The following is a 17473-nucleotide window of genomic DNA, read 5'->3' on the forward strand; positions in this document are numbered from 1 at the left end:
ACCCTTACCAGGCATGAACCTTGACTGATCACTCTGAATAAAGGATAGAATGACATTATTGAGGCAAGCAGCCATAATTTTGGTAAAGATTTTTGCGTCCACGTTAAGCAATGATATAGAAGGGTAGGCTGAGCAGACGTTGGGAGTACCCATTCTGGGTGAGGACAGCGCTGAATCCCTGGACAGGTAAGTGTACTTTTATTAAAAGTAAGCAGCTACAGTATTTGTAGCGGCTGACTTTTTTTTCAAGCCCAAGTAGAACCTCTTTAGACCTTTCACATGGGGTGGGCTCTGCCAGGAGTCCGTCTGCGCAGCGTGGAATCTGTCCGCGTATCCCCACTGAGCAGGTGGATGGCTTGTCTGAGTCCGCTCCGCTCTGCTTATACAAAGCAGATGGACACAACCTGAGATTTAACCGATTGTTAACAATCATCTCATTACAAATCATATTGGTTTCAGTGTGCCGCAAATTCGATGAATGCCAACAAGTGGTGAAATTTCTCTGTAGCATTTTTCTTCTGTGCCGGTGACTTGTCCTCAATGTTCCACTGTGGGGAAAGTTCCTTCACTGACTGCGCAGGCGCAAACTTCCCGACGGAAATTCCCGAACCTCGCCCGGCATCCAGGCTCATTCTTTAACATCCCCGTGGATTGGAGGATGTTAAAAAAAGAGCCAGGAGGCCGAGCGAGCGAAGCGAGCCGTCCGAGCGCAGCGAGGACGTGAGGCCGACTGGCCACTTTCCTCTAAGTCCACGTCGCCCTGGATGCCGGCCGCCGTTCGGGGATTTCCGTCAGCAAGTTTGCACCTGTGCAGTGCTTGAAGGAACTTTCCCGATAGCTGGAACCATCTCTGCGCATCAGTTCGCGCATGCGCTGGAACTTCCATGATACATGGAACCAGCACGGCAGATCACCGGTGTAGCCCAATGACAGATCCGATTTGAAATTCACTGAATCTTCCCTTAAAAATTTAAAACCTTGATTCCAGTAAGAAGCACCAGGTCACCCTTTGCCCCGAGCCAAGACGCATTAAAAAAAATGTTAAGCCTTGTTTCAGTTTCCAAATTTTTAAATTTTTATTGGCAGATTAATTTAAGTACAGTTACATTTTTATTTCAATATTTTAGCACTTAAAAATTAAAGTGTACAAAGGTGAAATTAAGATACCTAGAAATAGACTAAATATTTGGTTCTTTTCTATAAATAAATGATTAAAGACACACCAATCTCTAATATAGTGTAGAAGAAGCAGTCCTGTTATGGGATGAGTCGAGCAGAAGTCTTCACATCACACGTTGTGCTGACATGTTACAATAAAGAATTTATCACACAACAGGAAAAAACAATGACACAGCCCATAGCGAGAACAAAGGCTCAAAAGCTGGCCACGGCAACCCATCCTGGGACTACAAAGTCAAGATGCAGATAGAAGGAAAAGAAATTACAGGTTATTTCAAGTCTTACAACAAGAGTTGGGGGATATTCTGCAATCCACACAAGATGTCCTACATCTGATGATGCCCTTTACAGGTTAGTAGATAGACCAGAAGCGTATATGATTGATGTCCACACTTTAGACATGCCAAGTGAACATACACAACTGGTACACTGGCAGTTCTGTTTCTCAATCACAGTGCGTGCAGGCTCACAACAGATACATAACAGTTTGGTGAGTGAAGACCTGGAGGCAATGAATGAATGGACTGTGCAAATAAAAAGCCTGGATGCAGATTGTAAACACTTATCCTTTTGCAGCACAGAAGTGTCTGTTACGCACCCAAACAAAATTAAAAAGGAAAAAAAAACAACAACACAGGACCAAGCTGCAAGCCTTTTCGCTTGTCCTTTAGCGCAACCCTGTGAGTCTTTGACATTTTTTTTTATTTATTTATTTTTGTTCTTCACTGTACCTCACGTATTGGAAGAGAATATTATAGATTAATATAAGTCAAATCAAATTATTGCTGGTATATCACACCAGAATTACATATCAACTTCCTCTTAAAAGTGAAAGAAATTATAGTAATAAAAAAAATAGCTATTTAAAAGTCAATGGTAGAGTCGTGCTTGTTACAAATGGTATAACTGAAAAACAAAATAAAAAGTTCCAAGTAACTAGAGCTGGTCTATGTGTCTTACAGTATTCCCATACTGCATATATAGTCTGTGTTTACATTGACTTCTTCTAATGCATAGCTAATGTAAGTAATCAGCCACCCTGGCAAATGCACAGGAACCTATGCCTGAGTGCGCCATCATCTCTAAACACTGAGCAGCTTGTTCCAGAGCCAAGGAGAGGGGAGGCTGCTTTGGCAGGTTGTGTATATCTACGGGATTAAAAACACACAACATATTGTTAGGAGCATAAAAATACCAAAATGACAAAACAAATTCACCTTATTGGTAAAAACAGGAGTCTGACAGGGTTCTATTATAAAGGTCTAAAGCCCTGTACACACGATCGGATATCTGATGGAATCTAATCCGATGGATTTTTTCATCAGATATCCGATGAAGCTGACTTTCATCAGTCTTGACTACACACCATCAGTCAAAAATCCGACCGTGTCTAAGGCAGTGACGTAAAACACTGAGAAAAATTAAGTTAAATGCTTCCGAGCATGCGTCGACTTGATTCTGAGCATGCGTGGATTTTTGACTGATGGACTTCCACAAAGACGATCGGTTTTTAATCCATAGGATAAATTTAAAAAATGTTCTATTTTTTTTCACCGATGCAAAACAAACCGATGGGGCCCACACGCGATTAATATGTCCGATGAACAGTCCATCGGTCTGTTTTCATCGGACAAACCGATTGTGTGTACAGGGCTTAAGAAAAAGAAAATGCATGTTTTAACTATAAGGGCCCGTGCCACATGGGCTTCAGCATATAAAAGAGCAGTGTGGACAGCAAGCTTTTATGGAGCTTCCAGCAGATTTCTCTAAAGGCCCGTACACACGATCGGATTATCCAACGGGAATTGTGTGATAACAGGCTGTTGGAAAATCCGTCCGTTTGTATGCTCCATCGGACAATTGTTGTCGGATTTTCCGCGAACAAATGTTGGATAGCATGCTTTAAAAATTGTCCGCCAACAAATGTGTGTTTTCGGATTTTCTGATCGTGCGTACAAAAGTCCTTCGGACAAAACTCCAAAGTACAAACACGCATGCTCAGAAGCGTTGCTAACCATAACACAACATTAGCAGAAGTTGCCCAAAGGGTGGCGCTAAACAGTTAAAAAAACACGCAGTGTTTGGTAGCCGACACATTTTTGCCGTTTGTATGCAATACAAGATCCTGGCCAACGCCCTTCAAACAGTTCTATGTTTTGTCTGCGGAAAATCCGATCGTGTGTATGAGGCTTAAGTCTTTAACAATTTTGCATCTGAGCCAATTCTCTTACATGTATAAAATCAGAATTTTTTTCTAAAGAAATTACTCAGAACCCCCAATACATATTATATTTTTTTAGCAAAGACCCTAGAGCAGGGATCCTCAAACTACGGCCCTCCAGCTGTTGTAGAACTACACCTCCCATGAGGCATTGTAACACACTGACATTCACAGACATGACTAGGCATGATGGGAATTGTAGTTCCTGAACAACTGGAGGGCCATAGTTTGAAGACCCATGCCCTAGAGAATAAAATGGCGGTCTCTGTAATTTTTTTTTATGTCGCATGGTATTTGCACAGCAATTTTTCAAACGCAATTTTTTTGGGAAAAAAAAAGGATTTTTGTACTCACCGTAAAATCCATTTCTCCGAGTTCATAGATGGACACAGCCTTCATTGACATTAGGGTTATGCTTCTTCCTACCAGGAATCTCCTGGTAGGAAGAAGCATAACCCTAAGGTCAATGAAGGCTGTGTCCGTCTATGAACGAAAGAGAAAATAAATGTTTATGAATTTGAATACAAAAAAAGACACTATAGATCGGGGATATGCAAATAGCGGACCTCCAGCTGTTGCAGAACTACGATTCCCATGAGGCAAAGCAAGACTGACAGCCACAAGCATGACACCTAGAGTCAGAGGCAAGATAGGACTTGTAGTTTTGCAACAGCTGGAGGTCCGCTAATTGCATATCCCTGCTATAGATGATCCAGATGTTTAGTAAAAGATGATGTTACGCCAAATAAGTAGATACCAAATATGTCACGCTTCAGAATTGCATATATTCATGGAATGCAGCAAAACTACGGTAACCTAGATATACGGTGGCAAGGCAGCTCGGCTGCGCCAGATCACACACCTAGTGAGTTGTATGGCACTTCCGGATAGTGGGCGCTCTACCACAGTGACCTGGCCGTGCTGTAAGTAAAACACAACAGAGGTCAATCACTGGGTGCCAGCCAAAGGATTACCTCCGGCACCCACCAATCGGCAGGAATTTACACAGACAAGGCTCTGCCTATGTAAACAAGGCAGAGCCCTGTCCTGTCAGCGGGAAAGCAATAGATTTTCTTTCTCCGCAAAGCAGGGGACTAAAATTGATTACTTCCCCTAGTAAAAAAAAAAACTCCCACAGTACACCAACACACTTGCTAGGCTCACATTTAACCCTTTGATTGCTCTAGATGTTTAACCACTTCCAGCTCAAGGACGTCATATGATGTCCGACTTTCAGTGGTGATATCTGGATGATGCCTGCAGCTTTCATTCAGATATATTTTTTTTTTTTAGACCGCGATTCTGTGCACCGTAAGAACGATCATAGCGGCAGTTCAGCCACTTGATCATCCTTACAGTGCTTCTCTCCTGTGCCATCGGGGACCTGGAAAAGAATCAGCCGCCCGCCGGATGAAGAGCAGAGATTTCCGGTGACCAGGTGGTCACCAGTTATCTCTGTGACCTCGGAGGCCCGGGCGCAACGTTATGACATCACGTCTGGGCCGCGGATGTAAACAAAGCCAAGATCTTGGCTGGAAAGCATTGGATCGTTAATTTTTTTTTTTTGATCGGATGCTTTCCAGCCTGGAGGAGAGTTAGTCATATAGACCCCACATCTCTCCATAAAGAGGACCTGTCACGCACCATTCCTATTACCAGAGATGTTTACAAAAGTGATCAAACAATAATACATTTAAAGAGAAAGTGTAAAAATAAAACAAAATAAAGAAAAAAAAAAAAAAAAAAAAAAAAAAGAAAGTGCCCCAGTCCCCGTGTTCTCACGCACAGAAGCGAACGCGCACGCAAGTCGCGCCTGCATATGTAAACGTCTTTCAAACCACACATGTGAGGTATCACCAAGTGTGTACAAGCAAGAGCAACAATTCTAGCACCAGACCCCCTCTCTAACTCTGAACTGATAACCGGTAAAAAAAATGTTGGGTATCTATTTACTCGGCGTAACATCTTTCACATTATACAAAAAAATTGGGCTACCATTACTGTTTTGTCATTTTTTAAGTCATAAAACTTCCCCCCCAAAATAAAAAACATTGCGCAAATACAGTGTGACATAAAAACGACCGCCATTTTATTCCCTAGGGTGTCTTCTAAAAAAAACAATGTTTGGGGGTTCTGAGTAATTTTCGAGCAAATTTTTTTTTACAACTTCCAGGTAAACTAGAAATTTTAAAAGAAGGATCAGCCTTAAAAAGTGGTTGTAAACCCTTACATATACCCAGTGAAGTGCCTGGCCTCACGTCATACACAGTGATGAAACAATTCCTCCTACATAAGTTGAAACCTGTTTCTCTACGGCAGCCTTTCCCCTACACCCATTCAAAGTGCAGAGTTTACACGGGATCCCTTGGCTCTAAAAAGCAGGGGGTGGAGAGCTCCAAGAGCTGATTGGAGGCAAAGGACACCCCCCCCCCCTTCACACAGCAACATAGTTAAGGCTGACAATTAACTGGAGGTCCTTCCTCTGTCACCATTTTTCTCTTAGTGTCAGGAAACATTGTCAGAAGCAACTCATTCTTATAGCAGAGGAACAAGGCAGTCGACAGAAATGACACTTAAGCCTCGTACACAAGCACGGTTTTCTTGGCAAGAAAGCTGCTGGCAGAGCTTTCTTGCCAAGTACACCGTGCGTGTGCACGAGGATTTGAGGTTTCTCGTCAAGAAAACTGGCCAGAACCTTGATGAGAAAAAGAGAGAACCCGTTCTCTATTTTCTCGTCGTGAGATTCTCGGCAGTGTTTTCCTGCCGAGAAACCCGAGCGTGTGTATACTTACCTCTCCATGGAAACCCACGCATGCTCAAAATGACTTTGACGCATGTGCATTAGCTTCCAAGGAATAGGTAGGGTGAAGCAAGATGGCGGCGACGGCATTGAATGTGACTAGCGCATGCTCGTCGTACTCGATGACTCTCATCGCGTTCGTGCCATTTAACTGCGGTTCTTTTGAATAGCTGTATGTACACTTGGCTGGCAAGAGAATCTCACCAGCGTTTAATGTTTTTGATCCATAAAAAAAAAAAAAAAAAAAAAAAACGCCAATATGGGAAAAACGCCAAAAAAACACTATTGCAAAAACTCAGAAAAAAGTTGAAAAACTCACTGCAAAGCTACCAAGCGTTTTTAGAACGTTATTTTAACGTCCAGTGTGCATGAGGCCTTAAAATAAAAGTTGAAATTTGCATACTATTTGGGTTGCCTCTATTCCTCCATCTATTGATCTTTATGTACAGGGTGGCCCATTTATATCGATACACCTTAATAAAATGGGAATGGTTGGTGATATTAACTTCCTGTTTGTGGCACATTAGTATATGTGAGGGGGGGAAACTTTTCAAGATGGGTGGTGACCATGGTGGCCATTTTGAATCCAACTTTTGTTTTTTCAACAGGAAGAGGGTCATGTGACACATCAAACTTATTGGGAATTTTACAAGAAAAACAATGGTGTGCTTGGTTTTAACGTAACTTTATTCTTTCATAAGTTATTTACAAGTTTCTGACCACTTATAAAATGTGTTCAATGTGCTCTCCAGTGACATGCGGCGAGTGCTACGCTGTGGGCTCTTGCTGAATGAAGCTAGGACAGCCACTGATGTTTCTTCATTAGACCCCTTTCACACTGGATACGCCTATAGCGGAGCGTTAAAATCGCAGTAAAACACCGCTATTTTACCGCTCCGCTATAGGCGTGTTTTTCTTGTGAAATTCCCAATAAGTTTGATGTGTCACATGACGCTCTTCCTATTGAAAAAACAAAAGTTGGATTCAAAATGGCCGACTTTAAAATGGCCGCCATGGTCACCACCCATCTTGAAAAAGTTTCCCCCCTCACATATACGAATGTGCCACAAACAGGAAGTTAATATCACCAACCATTCCCATTTTATTAAGGTGTATCCATATAAATGGCCCACCCTGTATATAAACTTGTCAACAACCTAGGTAGTTTATACTGAAGCACACAATGATCAAGGTTTTCGTCTATGAAATACAAGTTGTTTTTATTAAATACAAAGAATTATTCATCTGAACAGCTAAGCGATTATCTGCATATCCTTACCACCTGAATGGTGATAAACAATATACAGTTAATCATGTTAGGAATTTGGGGGAAAAAAAACTACCAAATCTTTGTTAAATGAAATCTGGTGCTTTAGGAGAGTAGAATTGTGACTGCTGTAAAGGAAAGAAGAATGACTGCCTGTGCGTTTAGCCAGACAACCCCCTCACCGCTCAAATCGCACACAAATACACAGTGAAATGTGTAGCATTGAATTTGGCAGAATTCCCAGACTGTTTCTATAGTAACTGCAGCCAGGACATGATTATCTGGATAAAACAAGGCCTTGTGTATAAAATATATGCATCTGTGAAATGCAGACAGACAAATAAGATGGAGTAATGAGAGCAGCCACTGAACAAAGTCTAATCATCACACAATTCAGATGTGGGTCTGCAAATTATTCGAACAAAGGTTTTATGCAACCACCTCAATAAATAATGGTACTAAATGTAGGAATAAGCAAAGTACATTGGTCTTTACACCAAAGAATAACCGTTCTTACCTAATATTGCACTGTTGAGAGAGGAGCACACATGCTCTCTCTGTATGGGATCAAGCTGGTAGCCAACTGGGCTACTCCAAGGATCAGAATAAGCCAATAAACTAAATGCATCCTGTAAATTAAATAAAAAAATAAAAATGACATTAGCATAAGAAGTATAAATTCTGAACACACACTTCTACATAAAAATATCATGAACATTGGAAGCACAGATTTTATAAATTCTTCTTGCCGTCGCTTATCTGGGGGATGTGCTCAGAATGGAGACAAGCTGTCGTTATGCACCATCTGTCTCCTTCCTAGCTGTTATCAGAAACATCTAGTCTCAGACAAAATGCTACATGTACTTTGTAGAATACAAAATGTATCTCTCATTCAATTTTTTTAGCGTTCTATAGGACAGTGTGGTATAGTAACTGAGTCACAGCCTGAACCAGAAAAAAAAAGTTCATATAATAGTGGATTCCACTTTTTTTTTTATGTCACAATGTAGAGCAGGGATATGCAATTAGCGGACCTCCAGCTGTTGCAAAACTACAAGTCCCATCATGCCTCTGGGTGTCATCCTCTTGGCTGTCAGAGTCTTTCTATGCCTCATGGGACTTGTAGTTCTGCAACAGCTGGAGGTCCGCTAATTGCATATCCCGGATGTACAGTATAAGATTTCCTATCATCTGTGCCCAGTCTTGCCACACAGAGTTAATCCAACTCTGAGCAATCCTCTTTTATTGTTCAGTGAAATAAAACAGACCTACAGAGAAAAACCTTAGTCTGTTCCGCCCCCTTGCTGTGAGTGACAGGTTATTTACATATCTCATGCACTAGCCTGGAGACAGGCATTATTATTTAATTCCCACCCCCAATCCTTTTCTGAAGTCACGTGGTTACTTTTCTGGATTTTGACTGGATGTTAGCGATCATAGCAGAATCTAGTGTAAGGAATACATAGGAAAAAATGCATGTTGACAAGGAGGTGGAGTGTAGAGGAGGGCGGGGAGTCTACTGACATCAGGACTCCACCCACAGAGCTCCAGACAACAGATCCGCCCACAGAATCTGCAGTTTTTCAGTTCTTATAACAGACAGGAGGGGAGACATTTGACAGGTAAGGATACATGCAGGAGGCATGTATATCCTTATTAATCAGCACTATGGCAGTAGTTTAGAAAGGATGCGAGTGGGTTTATATCCATTTTAATGGTGTATGAGCATAGCCCTTGTTTGAGCAAATAGCAGTCCAGTGCATCCCAGAAGCCTCCAAACAGGTTTATGAGCAAAAAATTCTGAACATACACTTCAAAATAAAAATATCATGGACATATTGGAAGCACGGATTTGATACATTCCTCTTGCTGTTGGTTATCTGGGGAAGTGCTCAGAGCTGAGAAATGCTGTCGTTATGCAGCATCCGTCTCCTTCCTAGCTGTTATCAGCCGCGTCTACTCTAATGGACAAAATACTGCATGTACTTTGTCCCATAGGGCAGTCATCAACCCTGTCCTCAGGGTCCACTAACAGGCCAGATTTTAAGTATTACCTTGGGGAGATGCAGACTAGAATACTGCAATCACTGAGAAGCAAATGATATCACCTGTGATGTATTTCAGTTATCTTGCAAACCTGGCCTGTTAGTGGGCCCTGAGGCCAGGGTCGGTGACCACTGCCATAGGAGACAAAACACAATGAGAGATGTTATTTAATCCACAGTGTGGCAAACTAACGGATGTCACAGACAGACATCAGTTAAAATACTAGTTCCCTGGCTGTCAAGTGACCCCCGAACTCTTCCAGAACGTTGGAGTTAAAGTTGGAGTTCTGACTTTACTCTGAACTCTCGTGCCCAATTCATTTTTTCAGGTCAGAAACTCAAAGTTTTGAAGACAGAGGCAGACAGGGATCTAACATTTTCAGATTAGGGTCAGCATAGGCAGACAATGTATTTGTCTGATGGCAGGTGCTTACATCACATACTCCATACTTCAATACATTGCGAGTGCCTCTCTCCATGGGTAGCTGAGGGATGCAGGTGAGTGAAAGAGGGTGACTGCTTTCAGCTCTCATACGCAAGGGCCAAATTATTACATGACATTGCAGCCAACATACCTTTAACATGTTTTTGTTAGTGGCATTTTTTCCTCGTTCTCGTCTTAGTTGCTCACTCATAGCTTGTAGCTCTCTTCCGAAACAGATCATTCTCTCGACAGCAGCCTGGCTCCCCCCGCACAACTGTCGTCTGACCTGAGTTGAATCTACTTCTGTAAGAAAAGGGAGTTTGCCAGTTACACTACTCAATGATGAAGTCATACATGACAACAAGATCCTTTCCAAAACCTACCATTTTCTTCAAATACTAAGGATAGTGCATTTGTATGGTAACCAAACCATGTCAAGTGCGTGTGTTCCCCATATCAGGCTTCAGATCAGGGAACGATAGAAGATAAAAAGCTTAAAGTGGAAATTCTGTGGGTCTCATCTCTAGACTCTGTTCATGACCCAGCATGGAGATGTCTCCCAAACTCTGGTCCTACTGTGACAGCAAAAGCCAGTTTCCGCTTTCTACACTACATTTTTCTTTATAGATTGTAATGCAGAGTTAAGAGTCCACCTAGTGCAGGGGTGTCAAACTCACTTTCATCATGGGCCGCATCAGCAGTATTGCTGTCTTCAAAGGGCCGGTTCTATCTAGGGCGTGCTACATAGAGAGGGCAGGGTTCAAGGTGTGTGTCATACATACAGAGTGCGGGGTTTTGAGTTGTGCTATGTACAGAGTGCAGGATTTTGGAGTGAGCCGTGTACAGAGTGCAGTGTCCAGGAGTGCATTACATACAGCATTCAGGGGTGCGTGGTTTACAAAGTAAAGGGTTTAGGGGTGCACAGTGTGCAACCCCAACCAAGCTTCTTTGCATCTACTCTTGTATACCTGGCCTGGCTCTAGTACCCTGTAATCAGCTATAGTGCCTCCCTGTGTAGGAGGCTCTGCATTGACTTACAGGGCGAGGATTCTCTCTCTCTCAGATTCTGGAGATCTGTCCCCATCTGCGCCTGTTGGGATCTGTTAGATCTGTGAGCCGCTGAGAGTAAAGCTGTCCCTTGTAAACACTGAAGGCTTCTGTGTTTACAAGTTACAACAGGGAACAGGAGAAGTGGGGGAGGGAGAGCTGGAGGTGGTGGAATGGAGATCCGCCATATTCCGAATGCAAAACTGGGTGCAAGGGCCACGTGACAGGCCTGGCCAGCCGTACTTGGCCTACGGGTCTTATGTTTGACATATGTGACCAAGTGAATTCCCAATACATGGAAAATGCGCTTGAGGGAGGGGGAACTAGAATTTCCCTTTGGGTATCACTAACTTTTCCTTGTTTTAGGCTATATTCTCCGCTATTCATTGCATGAAACACATACACCGAGTATAGCTGCTCTATTACTCAGAACAGGTGGTGGGACATCTGCCCGACATCCTGAAACCCACTGTGACTTTTCTTTCCAACTCACCCATGATATACTGTATGATGAAACGTTGGGTTCTTTGCCAAAAGGCTGGATAAAAGTGCAATAAAATAAACCCAGTTGAGGAAAAAAGTTAAGCGATGTATGGCCAAAGCTTTTTTGGTCATACTCCTCCTGGGGATCACAGTAGTGCACTTAGGCCTGCACTCCTGTGTATCAAATTCAGTTGACAATGGGCTAAAGCCTGCTATCTGCCGATATCACAGAAGCTGCAGGGATGACGGACCAGCCGCTGGCTCTGCCTCTCAGCGTGCCACCGAGAACCTGAGCCAGCCACCTCTGCCCCTTCCACAGCCCAGTGCTCCAGTGACAGCTGGAGGGGCAGAGCAAACAGCTGGTGACTTACAGTCACTGACTCTCAGCTTTCTAAACCATGAGAGCGGATCGATCAGTGATCTTTGATCACTCAATTGTCAGTGTAGAGCAAGCGGGGTACAGCTGCAGCATCAAATTGATGCTGCAGTCATCTAGGGGAGTATGTGTTTTTTAATAAGCCAACACTTGTCTTTTAATAGATTTACCTTTCACTCCGGTTACCCCCTGCAGTGCCTAAACGAGGTCAGCCAGATGTCGGAGAATTTGGCATAGCCTAAACCTTGCAAAAAAAAAAAACAATACTGCACTGTGCTGCAGTGTCTTCTTGCAAGATTCAGGCTATTCAGCATTTCCAGAAAGATGATGAAGTCAGCTCCCAGAAATTGGAAGAAGGCAAGTTTATTTTCTATCCCCACCTCCCAGTTACTTTTTTCATTGCTTAAGTAAGAGTCATGGGGGGTGGCAGGGGCACATTGAATAAGGAGAACATGCTTGAAGTGCAAGGTCTGGTTTAAAAATGGCCCCAAAATGACACCATCATTGTCCTCTCTACACTTAACTATATGCCCTATATTGTTTGAACAGGCTTTAAAAGTGATATGTGAGTTGTCCCCTCTACATCCGCTATACCAGGGATATGCAATTAGCGGACCTCCAGCTGTTGCAGAACTACAAGTCCCATGAGGCATAGCAAGACTAACAGCCACAAGCATGACACCCAAAGGCAGAGGCATGATGGGACTTGTAGTTTTGCAACAGCTGGAGGTCCGCTAAGTGCATATCCCTGCCCTATACACTCTAAACTGGCAATCTGACAACAGATCTACCTAAATGGAGCAGATTGGTTGGCGTTTGATCTATTTAACCTATCCCTTTTGTGTATTCCTCGAGAGAGTATTTTAAAATAGCGCTGCTAGAATATGTAGTTAGAACAGAGTCAATACGTATTAGCCTGGAGTGTTCCGACCTTAGTTTTTTTTGCCACAAAACAGCATGGGAAACCTAATAAGAAAAGTTTTTTTTTTTTTTTAAATATCAGTTTCTTCCCTACTAAACAAACAAGCATCTTATCTAGCATAACTACTGTACTCTGTCCCTTCCAATCCTGGATTGCCAGTTACATGGGAAATCCCCCTTGCGCTAATCCTAAGTAACTAATGATAAATGCAATGAATATCACGGCCAACCCATTTCTGTGTCACATTCTTCCACTTCACTGTCATGCTTTGTGCTGCCATTAAGAAATCCATTGGATGAGGCTGCAGCAAACCCATTGGAGTAGTGATCAGTCTCCATTTCTACATCACTGCTGTAAAGAAAACAAAGCATACCTTACATTAGCATAATGCATAGCAAGAAGGTGCAAACATTTTACAGAGACACAAAGGGCAAAGAAAAAAAATCCCCAGCCGACAGTCCTTATGACACTTCATAGCGAAAAACGATCACCTGATTTATTTTATTATATTATATTAGGCATCTGTCTTATTGACAACCTGAAAATATTTATGGCAGCAGATAAAACCACCCTTTTCATAAGACCAGACAGTAAGACCCCTTTCACACTGGGGGGGTTTGCAGGCGCTATTGCGCTAAAAACAGTGCCTGCAAACCGACCTGAAACAGTGGCCGTTTCTCCAGTGCGAAAACGCGTCGTGATCGGCTCTCGAAAATCACGCACACACGATCCAAAAATCGTACGTTTCTTCCTCGGACGATCGTTTTCGCCCGATATTCGAATCGTGTGTACGGTCAATAAGAGCGGGTAGAAAATAATGGATGGGCTCTTTAACCACTTAAGACCCGGACCAAAATGCAGCTAAAGGACCTTGCCCCTTTTTGCGATTCGGCACTGCGTCACTTTAACTGAAAATTGCGTGGTCGTACGACGTGGCTCCCAAACAAAATTGGCGTCCTTTTTTCCCCACAAATAGAGCTTTCTTTTGGTGGTATTTGATCACCTCTGCGGTTTTTATTTTTTGCGCTATAAACAAAAATAGAGCGCAAATTTTGAAAAAAATTCAATATTTTTTGCTATAATAAATATCCCCCAAAAATATATATAAGAAAAAAATTTTTTTACTCAGTTTAGGCCGATACGTATTCTTCTACCTATTTTTGGTAAAAAAAAAAAAAACACGCAATAAACGTGTATCGGTTGGTTTGCGCAAAATTTATAGCGTTTACAAAATAGGAGATAGTTGTATTGCATTTTTATATTTTTTTTTTTTTTTTTACTACTAATGGCGGCGATCAGCGATTTTTTTCGTGACTGCGACATTATGGCGGACACTTCGGACAATTTTGACACATTTTTGGGACCATTGTCTTTTTCACAGCAAAAAATGCATTTAAAATGCATTGTTTATTGTGAAAATGACAGTTGCAGTTTGGGAGTTAACCAAAAGGGGGCGCTGAAGGGGTTATGTGTTCCCTGAAGTGTGTTTACAACTGTAGGGGGGTGTGGCTGTAGGAGTGACGTCATCGATTGTGTCCCCCTATAAAAGGGATGAAGAAGGGGAAACCGTGTTTACACACGGCTCTCCTCGTTCTTCAGCTCCGGGGACCGATCGCGGGACTCCAGCGGCGATCGGGTCCGCAGGTCCCGCTGCTTCGGACCGAGCAGGCACTCCTGCTCTCTCATCCATTGAGAAAAATGATTTAATGGATTACACTGCAAGATGATCTGTGAATGGGGAGAGGATCCTGCGACTTATCACACTCCTTCCCTCTCTGAGATCACGTTACAGGAATCAATGAAAAACTTTACCAAACGGAGAGGTGCAGGTCTGATGTGCTGCTGCCGTCCATTTGTAATGCTGTTCTGCCTGAAGACCCAAAACTTTTAACCACTGCAGGGACAGAAGTTCAGAGCCAGGAAGAGGACCTGCATCCCTGCAGTGAAGATTTCTACAGGATCCAGCAGACGCACAACATGGGATGCAAGTAATGAAAAAGACTAAAGATCCATGCACACTGGACTCTAAAAAAATGCTATAAAAACGCCAGTAGCTTTGCAGGGAGCCTTTCAATGTTTTTGCAATAGCGTTTATTAGCGTTAAGCTTCTTGTTTCCGTTTTTTTCAATGGATCACTGTGGCGGAAGCATCGATCATGTCATCCCTTTTATAGGGGGATACAATCGATGATGTCACACCCCCCTACAGTTGTAAACACACTTCAGGGAACACATAAACCCATCAGCGCCCCCTAGTGGTTAACTCCCAAACTGCAATTGTCATTTTCACAATAAACAATGCATTTTAAATGTGAAAATGACAATGGTCTCAAAAAAGTGTCAAAATTGTCCAAAGTGTCCGCCATAATGTCGCAGTCATGAAAAGAAAAAAAAAAAAATTGCTGATTGCTGCCATTTGTAGTAAAAAAAAAAAAAAAATATTAATAAAAATGCAATAAAACTATCCCCTATTTTGTAAACGCTATAAATGTTGCGCAAACCAACCGATAAACGCTTATTGCGTTTTTTTTTACCAAAAATAGGTAGAAGAATACGTATCGGCCTAAACTGAGGACATATATATATATATATATAATTTGGGGGATATTTATTATAGCATATATATGTATATCTGTGTGTATGACTGTGTGTCCCAAGCGTGTCACGATCCTACGGGGTAAAATGACCGCACCAGCCAAGCAGGCTCTGGCTGGAAAAAGCGCCCAGAGGTGATTCAGTTCGCATGAGTAGCGCTATACAAGTCATTCATTCATAGCAAAAAATATTGAATTTTTTTTCAAAATTGACGCTCTATTTTTGTTTATAGCGCAAAAAATAAAAACCGCAGAGGTGATCAAATACCACCAAAAGAAAGCTCTATTTGTGGGAAAAAAAGGACGCCAATTTTGTTTGGGAGCCGCGTCGCACGACCGCGCAATTGTCAGTTAAAGCGACGCAGTGCCGAATCGCAAAAAGTGCTCTGGTCTTTGACCAGCAATATGGTCCGGGGGTTAAGTGGTTAAGACAGTACTGCACCACAGGTGATGTCAGCTTAGTCTTTGCGTCTTTTAGATTTTAAAGTGCTCTAAGACAGCCTTTTCCATAAAATGCATTACGGGGACTGCAGAGAAGCATGAATGAAATGTATGCCTTGCAAGCGGATATTCTGGCAAGTCAGCAGGAATGCGGCGGAGTGCAGTGAGTCACACAACAGGCTGCTTTGCAGGAGCAGCACAAACTCAACCCGACAGTTGTCAGAAAATGTGTGTTATCAACCAGACCATTCACGCACAGTGGGGACTCCTTACCTAGGATAGCTGTTGATTTGCTGTGACATTGTCATGTTTATACTGTTAAGCTCTGTTACATTAAGGCTGGAAGGCTGGTGTTTACTACGACTGTGGGACTGGTGAGCTTTGTTGGATATAACGCCATTACTGCAGTTGCTATCTGATCCTAAGAAGAGAAAAAGTAAAAAAAAGACATTTGCTGTAAGAAAACCACCAAATACATAATAAATAAAAAAAACGAACAACAATAGTGTGAATGCTGCTGAATCAGCATTCCCACCAATTATATACATAATACAATACAAGAGATTGGTTATACACAAATATTACATGCATATTTTTTAAACAAAATAAATTAAGATGTATACAACATATACAAATAGTGTACAATGTCAAAACGTATATTTATTTGCTTTTTACAGATAAAGTGCGATAGCAAACAATGTGGTTTATTTACTAAACGGCAAATCCACTGTGCATTACAAGTGCAGTCGCTGTAGATCTGCGGGGGACATGCAAGGAAAATAAAAAAAACAGCATTTTTGCTCATGGTTGGATGACAGAAAGCAGCAGAGCTTCCCCTCAAATCTACAGCGAGCTCACTTGTAGTGCACAGTGGATTTGCCTTTAGTAAATCAACCCCAAGGTCTGTTTTTTTACGGCAGCAGTGATGTAGTCCTATCCAAAAGGAATACATAACGGAATGTGTACCCAATACCCAAGTTGCATCTGACAAAATTGCATTATTTAAAGCTGACCAAGTTTCATGTCACTTTAAATAGTTGGTCCAAAGTGCTGCAGTGTCTCTAAGCACTGTATGTCCTGCATGCAACTTCAGTTACATATAGTACACAGTGCGGAGTACCGGCTGTGAGACAAAGACTTCCCCGTCTTGCACCCAGAACAAAATAGAGTCTAGCCGAGCAGCGCTCAGCCGTTCATAAGCAGCTTTGTATTATGTGATAGAATACAAAGCTTCCTCTGATTGGATGAGTCAGAGCATGACATCAGCCCATCCCTCCCACTCAGCCAGAGGAAGCTTTGTATTCATTCAGAGAGATGTGATCTGTCCTAACTGCCAAAGATGTGTACTCTTATGCAGACAACTAGGCTATTCAGGCAGGCCTGCTAGACAGTTTAGCCAGGTCCCTCACCTTACTTTTCTCCTTTGCAGTTAGGTATTACAGGTTGGTCATCAACTCACCCCCAGCCTGCTAAGAGAACAATAATGATACATGAGCACCCTGCTGTGGTCCTTATTCTGTTCACTCTGCTCTCTCCTCCAGTTAGAAGGCTCCAAGTTTAGATTGAAAGCACAATGCAATACAGTGGAGGACGATTAGTTCTCAGTGCTGCTCCTCCACCTTCTTCCAGTCAAAAACTTGGCAGACTCATATACTTATACTAGCTGCACTTAAAA

The 17473-nt window shown here is 42.4% G+C and overlaps 1 protein-coding gene across 2 annotated transcripts in view; it reads right to left on the reverse strand.

The window, feature by feature from the left end:
* Window positions 1-1051: 1051 nt before the first annotated feature.
* The window catches only part of RANBP9 (RAN binding protein 9), an 83072-nt gene continuing 66650 nt past the window's right edge, over window positions 1052-17473 (reverse strand). The window contains exons 10-14 of one of the 2 annotated variants that reach the window (XM_040353747.1): window positions 16072-16219; window positions 12994-13115; window positions 10088-10236; window positions 7985-8096; window positions 1052-2327 (exon numbers count right to left, since the gene is read on the reverse strand). In XM_040353747.1, coding sequence (XP_040209681.1) covers window positions 2197-2327; window positions 7985-8096; window positions 10088-10236; window positions 12994-13115; window positions 16072-16219 — 662 coding nt within the window. In that variant the 3' untranslated portion in view covers window positions 1052-2196. Of the gene's footprint in view, window positions 2328-7984; window positions 8097-10087; window positions 10240-12993; window positions 13116-16071; window positions 16220-17473 lie in introns of both variants that reach the window. The other variant, XM_040353746.1, reaches the window with a different exon arrangement.

This window comes from Rana temporaria, chromosome 5 (assembly GCF_905171775.1).
Source record: "Rana temporaria chromosome 5, aRanTem1.1, whole genome shotgun sequence".
NCBI classification, from domain to species: domain Eukaryota; kingdom Metazoa; phylum Chordata; class Amphibia; order Anura; family Ranidae; genus Rana; species Rana temporaria.